Source organism: Octopus bimaculoides, chromosome 3, assembly GCF_001194135.2.
Source record: "Octopus bimaculoides isolate UCB-OBI-ISO-001 chromosome 3, ASM119413v2, whole genome shotgun sequence".
Taxonomy (NCBI): Eukaryota; Metazoa; Mollusca; class Cephalopoda; order Octopoda; family Octopodidae; genus Octopus; species Octopus bimaculoides.
The window spans coordinates 30012762-30020918 of NC_068983.1; the positions used below are offsets into that span (position 1 = coordinate 30012762).

Consider the following 8157-nt stretch of genomic DNA (forward strand, 5'->3'; position numbering starts at 1 on the left):
ATTTTATTCATTAAGATAGAAGAAATACATATAATTATATATATATCATCATCATCATCATCATCGTTTAACGTCCGCTTTCCATGCTAGCATGGGTTGGACGATTTGACTGAGGACTGGTGAAACCGGATGGCAACACCAGGCTCCAATCTAATTTGGCAGAGTTTCTACAGCTGGATGCCCTTCCTAACGCCAACCACTCAGAACATCCATTTTCCATCATGGCATGGGTTGGACAGTTTGGCTGGAGCTGGTAAGGTCAGAGTCTGTACCAGGCTCCATTGTCTAGTTTGACATAGTTTCTATGACTGTGGCACTAACACCAGCACTTTTTACATGGCTTCATCACCAGTACTTTTTATGTGGCACCAGCACCAGTGCTTTTTACATGGCACCAGCACTGATGCTTTTTATGTGGTACCAGCACTAACAGATTCACCAAATAAACTTGCAAGATAAAAACCTCTTCAGGATATCAGTTCTGTTGTGTATGTGTGCATGTGGTTAACAGAAGGCATAGGCATGACTGTGTGGTTAAGTTTGCTTTGCAAGTTCATAATTTAGAGTCCAGTCTCACTTGTAAGTATCTTCTATATAGCCCTGGGTCAATCAATATCTTATGGAGTAAAATTTGCTCACCAAAATGTCAATATATGATTGGCTTCCTTGCAATTTTTGTCTACCAGTTTCACTCTCAAGATATTCAACCAGAAATGTAGGTGAACCCTTTAGCATTTAAACCAACCATATCTGGCCAATATATTTTGCCTGTTTTATGTTCATACTGGTTAGATCCAGCCTTTCATACCTTACCTACAATGTCATTCTAGTAATAAACTGTCACAGCATTGAAACCCTGGAGCTTTGAGATAATGCATGATTAATTCAAAAGCATTACATTTGACAAAATAATCTAAATGCTAAAAGGTTAAGAAACCTTGTCAAATCATAAGAATTTCAACATTAGCATTCAGAAAGCCTCCAACTACATCCAATGGAATAACACCTGTAAGGTTATCTCTTGGTTCAAGAATATATGAAATAAAAACAGAAGCATACAGTTTGATATTGTGAAAGGTTTGCTCACCTTTGCTGAGCTTTATACTTTTATAAGCAATGAAGACTTAGATATCATATAAATTGGGTAAAGACCCCCTTTGATCAAGAATGACTGTGGGATTGCACCTAGAAAGTTACCCTCCAAAGTACAAGTCCAGGCACAGTTGTTTTATGGAAGACCAGTAGTTGCCCATGCATACTAGCCTCTCCTCTCCATGCCACTGATGTTATCCAAGGGAAAGGTAAAGGCCAATACAGCTTCGCACTAGTTACATCACAACTCATTTCTACAGCTGAGTGAACTGGAGCAATGTGAAATAAAGTGTCTTGCTCAAGAACACAACACACAGCCTGGTCCAGGAATCAAACTCACTACCTCATGATTGTGAGCCCAACACTGAGTCATGCGCCTTCATATACTATACCAAGAAAACCCTACTCTTTGATAAGGATGCAGCCTGGGTAAGAAAAAAAAAGCCAAATCCAGAGGGTACCTCCAATGTGAACATGGGATCATTTATGTGATTTCACTGGGCTATTCAACTTGGATTCTTTAAAAAGGGTATTCTTCTTTATTTAGTTTACATAAGAATGACACTCTAACCATCTCCAGCCATGTTAATGAACACATATTAGGTTAAATAAAGATATTGAAGAGACATTCAAATCCCCAACTAGAGGAATTTAAAAGCATTGAGCTAGCAGCAATTTGTTGACAGGAAAAGTTACCAGTTGCATTCCGGCCACAAACAGCAACATCGTTGCTTGTAGCTCAGTTATGAACTGTCACAATCTGTAGTGTAGTTCATTGTAAACTGTAAACATTCATACACACTCAGTTACTTGTATGTGTGTGTGTGTATACATGTACACATCTTTTGTTTTAAAATAGATTTGGGCATTGCTCATGATTCCATGATGTGTGGTACTTTGTTTTCTCCGTAGCTTGTGGAGTGATTGAAGGTCCAAACATACATGTGTTGCCTCTTTCTTTTCAATCTCTTCATAGCTATAATTTTCAGTGAAATAACAGTGTTACGCAAAGCATTTGGACAAATGTAGTTGTTAGTCAGTCAGTTGGTTTTATGTTAACTGGATGATTGCAAAGGTAAGGTACTGGAATAGCCAAGCACCATGCTGAGAATCATCTGATATTTCAGTGAAATGAGACTCTAACAAAGTCAAAAATCTCATCAGCAGTTCAACTTCTACAAACGTCTGAATAGCTACCGGTTGAAAACTGTAATTTGCAGACATGTTATTTCTATGGCTTGTTCGTTAGGGATACTGTAAATCCAGATTGGTGAAGGCGCGTGGCGGCCAAGTGGGTTAGGATGTTGCATTCACACAGTGCATTGTGTTCTTGAGTAAAACGCTTCATTTGACATTTCTCTCATCCACTTAGTTGTAAATGAGTAACTTGGCAATGGACTGGCATCCTGTTCAGGGGTAATGTTGTGATCTCAGTTACTTATACGCAGAGATCTCAAAATAACTGGCATTAATAGTCTTAAGACTTGAAGACAGTAATAACCAGGGGAGACTTACTTTACAACACCATCTCAACTGTAGCATTAAGGAGGTGATGGAGCGAAAGAGTTGCTAACAGTAATTTTACATATGTGGCATCTTCCTACCATTCCCAGGCAATCCTACTGACTCAAGGATTGAACGGATATTTACCCTGAATAGGTCTCCTTGTTTTAGGGTTGTTTCACATATCTCAAACTCTTCTACTTGTTTCAGTCTTTTGACTGCGACGAGGCTGGAGCACCGCCTTTAGTGGAACAAATCGACCCCAGGACTTATTCTTTGTAAGCCCGGTACTTATGCTATCGGTCTCTTTTGCCGAACCGCTAAGTTACAGGGACGCAAACACACCAACATCGTTTGTCAAGCGATGGTGGGGGGACAAACACAGACACACAAACATATATATACGGCGGGTTTCTTTCAGTTTCCGTTTACCGAATCCACTCACAAGGCTTTGATCGGCCGGAGGCTATAACAGAAGACGCTTGCCCAAGGGGCCACGCAATGGGACTGAACCCGGAATCGTGTGGTTCTTATCACACAGCTACCCCTGCGCCTATGTTGTATAATTCTCCACAAGAAATCTATAACTGTCTCGTCGATACTGGCTAATTCATTGGTACTAAATAAAAATACGTGAACGTAACGCCATCACACTTCAGTCGGCTATTGTAGATTGTTTTGCTTTAGCGCCTCCAATTTGTCGTATTGCTTTAAATTTTTGCGGGCGGTCAAGGGTGTTTTGAAAACGTATGGCTCCAAAAAGATTGTTCCCTCCCCGACTCCACCACACACATAACTTATAGAAAAAATAACCTTACAACTCATCAGTTAATAGAAAGCTGATTTCTCTACTAGGAAAAAAATAGGAAAACAATTTTAAGAGCCGAATTAGTAAACCAAATTGAGAAATTAATTCCAATTATTTGCTACCAAACTACCAAATACTTTCAGTCGTTTTCAGAAACTGTGGAGAGTTCGCTTTTGGAAGCTGAACCAAGAATTAAAGCAGTTTAACGCATGCGCAGTTGTACAGATTCCGTCGAACAAATTTGAAAGCAAAACGTGTGCAACTATGTCGAGGCGAAGACGTGGTTCCTTCAGTGACGATGAAGACAGTAAGTTAAATTCTGCTTTTTTATTATAGCTCAATAACATAACTGATATCTAAGTAGTATGAATCGTATCAGTTATTATATTTACACAGTAAACTCGTCGCAAAGTCCTCGACTCCAGTTGACTTACCGGCTCAGCAAACACCCTTGTTTTTGCTCTAACGTCATTTTCTCTGTTAATTTTAATTTAATTTCTATATTCAGCATCGTCTAATAAATAAATATTTGCCTTTATGAATCCAATGTTTCAAAAACATAATTATTAATTTCATTCCGCTTTTTAAAATTACAATCTGTTTGCTAACCGTTATTCAGTATTTCATGTTTTCACCATTTACCTTTGTAAATTGCAAATTGTTTTGGTTCCGATGTTTTAGTTATTAACTCGTTTCTATCTTGGTGTCTGTAAAACTTGGATCCTACCGTTCTAAGTAATCGTATATTTTCTTGTATCTCTTTATGTTTATTGCGTAGTATTGTGTATATGTATACGGTGTATACTTTTTATGTCTGTTATATACACATTGACATCTTAACCAACGTCTCAATTCAAAAAGAATAATATAACTGAACAAGGATATTATATGAAACCACAACATAACTTGATAATTGCTTTAAAACTGTCAGGCGGGATAACATGAGCGTCACGACCCTTATAATTCGTTTACCCTTAAAATATTGGGCCTTTGTTCTTCGTGAAATGTAATATTTGAGGTCGAGATTCTTGTGACGACAGAGTGAGCAAGTGAATGCATCGTTGTTGGATTCAGTTATGTTTGTCTCCTTCTCGGTTCCTTGTTCAGATCCCACTTTACCGAAATACACTTGGATCGAACCAGTCAGCTTTATCAGTTCCTACAAAAAAGAAAAAAGAACCGATCTTTCTGCCTTATTAAGTTTCTTTAATAAAGCCAGACGCCACCTTGTGAACCGATTTCAGTTGATATATTGACGCCAATTCACTGATGCGTCCCCATTGTCTTCAAGAAAAGCATGCTTCTGATTCTTCTCCCTTATAAATTTCTTACTTTATGGCATGTCTTAGACTAAGGGTAATCTGCCGGGTCTCTGTCCTTCTTTCGACCGATCTCTTACAGAAACCCATTTTTATTTTTGTATGTCACATATGTTCTTGACTAAGAAAACATAAAGCTCACTGTTGTTTTACCTCCCTTATAATTCTGATACTTTCTACCTGCATAATAAATCAATCAATGTCTTTTTCATAGAAAAACATTAAAAAAATCTTGCTTTTGTCTCTAAAATTCCGGTTCTATTTCTGTTATTGTAAGTTACCAATATTTATCCTAGTTTTGACTTATTGTTCACCAATAATTCACACTATATATTAATCTGGACCAACGAGGACGCATCTAGCTGGTCGTTCGACCTGTTAGAAATAGCAACCAAACAAACCTTTACTCAAAATACTTCCCACCGTCTTATAAAGAGAAAGAATACCTAGCAAGAAGCTGTTCCAGATGTCTGGAAAATGGTGTCAGCTCAATTAGGTCTAAGTTTGATATAATCCATGAATATCCATGAATTAGTACTTTGACTTGTAACCCTTCTACTTAATCCACATCACTATAACACAGAAGTTAAATGCATTCGACTTCGATTTTCGTGGCTTTTCTGCATATGTGCAACAATTCCCTATGTTCGTTTGCCCATAAAATATTGGGCTTTTGTTCCTAGTGAAATAAAATGTAATATTTGAGGTCGGGATTGCTGTTTACCGTTTTCAATACCGAACTCGTATTTCCAAGACAACCTATGAAGTATTCCTCACGAGACTTCTAACCTGAAAGAAACCTTAAATATTTTCATTCTGTTCTCTCATTCACAACCTATCAGACTTTTCTACCACCGTCATCACATTGTCTATTTCCAATTTTAATTGGACTCTGGTGCGTCATTCCTTTAAAAATGTCATTCCTCGAGTTGTTGCCCTTGTCTTCGTTTGATTTATTTAAACGCTGTTCAACAATGTTTGCCTCTCCTAGATACGAAATATAATCGCCATCGATTAAAGTTATTGTATTCGCTATAATGTGTTTGCTAGCACTTATTTCACTATCTGTAACTGGTTTGTAAAGTACATATTTATTTGATCTTTACTTTTATTATTATTATTATTGAGTGAGAGATCAGCACATGCCATTAAAGTGACACTGGGGTGCAAATATATGAAGCCCATTATATCCATCATGACTACCCACCTGATAAGGGTACACCAGGCACATGCATCACAACCATATGTGTGCGACATGGTGATCTCATATCAAGATAAACAGCGCATGACCTTGCAGGTGGGGTCCAGTTAGAATTTTCTTCAGGTTGAGTAGCCCATCCCCCTCAAAAAGTCCCTGAATAAGGTTTGTTTAAGGATGATGAATGAAATACCCGTGTTTTCCAGAGGTAAATTATTCAAACCTCAAAGAATTCCTCTCAACACATGGTTATGATACTTCTCCTCTACTTCTGCTCGTGATCAAGATGCACATATCATCAGCTACTAAGGGACATGCTCAACTGGTTGAGATCAAACAATTGACAAGCATATCTGTAGTATTTACTGTAGCCCATCTTTTATACAAAGACAAAACATTTACATGATAACACTTCCAGTCAGTTAAGATCAAAAGCCATGAGAACCATATTATTATTATTAAGATGGCGAGCTGGTAGAATCGTTAGCATGCTGGCTGAAATGCTTAGTGGTATTTCGCCCGTCATTGTGTTCTAAGTTCAAATTCTGCTGAGGTCGATTTTGCTTTTCATCCTTTCAGGGTCGATAAATTAAGTACCAGTGAAACATTGGGGTTAATGTATAGTCCCCTTTCACAAAATTTCAAGCCTTGTGCCTATAGTAGAAAGGATTATTATTATTATTATTATTATTATTATTATTATTATTAGTTTGTCAGAGAGAGGACCAGTGAGAAGGGGAGACATGTGGGACAGAAAGTCACTGAAAAGGTCACAGAATGTGTGACAAACTAATAATAATAAAGTGAAGATCAAATAAACAGTGCATGTTTAATTGACAAAAACTGACCATCTCCCAATATAACAATACCTGTTTCAACATACAATTTCACATCAAGAATTTTGCAAAACATTAAAAAAATAGTCACGAATGAGTTAAAGAAAATATGATCTTTTTTTTTTATTTGTTTTTACTGATTCCATTTTTAATTATAATTCGCTGCAGTGGCTGTTTTAACATGGTTATTTTGGTCAAGATGTTTGCTTTGCAGCAATATAGTTAGAGGTTTGATCTTATTTCAGTATGACATCTTGAGTAAATGCCTTCTGTTATAGTCTTGGCTCAACCAAAGCCTTGTAAGTGAAATTTAGTTGAGAGAAAGTGTTTGGAAACCACTTTGTCCATTCCTTTTTTGGGGCAAAAATTTTAATCTGTCTCTGAGTTTAACACCACCTACCCATTGGGTGCCTTTAGCTTGGTGTAAATATCTGGGCTAAGTGTCTGGTCTGAGGATAATTTTCTTCCTTCCTCTTGCTAATCATGATGTACTGAAAATAGCTATGGACACTGCCATTGCTACCCTGACTAAACCAATGATTAAAAAAAAAGCCTTCACTTAAGTAAACGTTGTTTTGACTTGTTACAACACTAGATGCAGGTGTGGCTATGTGGTCAAGAAGTTTACTTCTCAACCACATGGTTTCCAGTTCAGTCCCTCTACATGGTACCATTAGCAAGTGTCTTCTACTATAGCCTAAGGCTGACCACTTGTGAGTGGATTCAGTAGATGGAAACTGAAAGAAGTCTGTCGTGTGTGTGTATGTTTGTGTCTCCTTGTCGTTTTGTTACATAACATTGTAAATGAATATCATTTATTTCTAATATTCTGCAAAATGTCTGACCATAGAGAAATATTACCTTGGTTGGAAAGAAATGTTATTGACAGGGAGGACATCAGGTTGTAGAATACCTGCCTTAATAAGTTCCGTCTGACCCATACAAGCATGGAAAAGCAGACATTTAAAAAAATGATGATTCCATTCTCATGCAAGCCATATGTAATTATCATATGCTAAATAATAATTGCATTGTAACTTTCTGCTAGTTTTTAGACGTGTGTCAATGTTAGACATTAGATGGCAGGGTCTTTGATAAACTGTGCTAATTTGAGAAGTGGAATCACAATATCATTATATTTACTGAAAGGATTTGGGTTTTCAGTAAATGGTCATCAAAGTTGACAAACAAATGAGCATATATTTCTTAATGATCAGATGAATTGCTGGAAATAACAGCCAAATATCACCTTACTCTGCGTTATATATAAATGGCAAGAGCATATTGAATAATAATGTCCTAAATATGCCATGTTTAGGAAAAAAAGACAAGAAAGGTCAACTAGAACTCCTTGGGTTATCGGCTGCTCTGCTGGTTGTTATTATTGTTTATCCCACCCAC

At 37.2% G+C, this 8157-nt stretch overlaps 1 protein-coding gene across 1 annotated transcript in view; it reads left to right on the top strand.

The window, feature by feature from the left end:
• LOC106867281 (nuclear cap-binding protein subunit 1) overlaps window positions 1–8157 on the top strand; it is a 49886-nt gene that overhangs the window by 1669 nt on the left and 40060 nt on the right. Inside the window, exon 2 of the mRNA XM_014912117.2 lies at window positions 3547–3710. Within this exon, the coding sequence (XP_014767603.1) occupies window positions 3668–3710 (43 nt within the window). The 5' untranslated portion in view covers window positions 3547–3667. The remainder of the gene's footprint in view (window positions 1–3546; window positions 3711–8157) is intronic.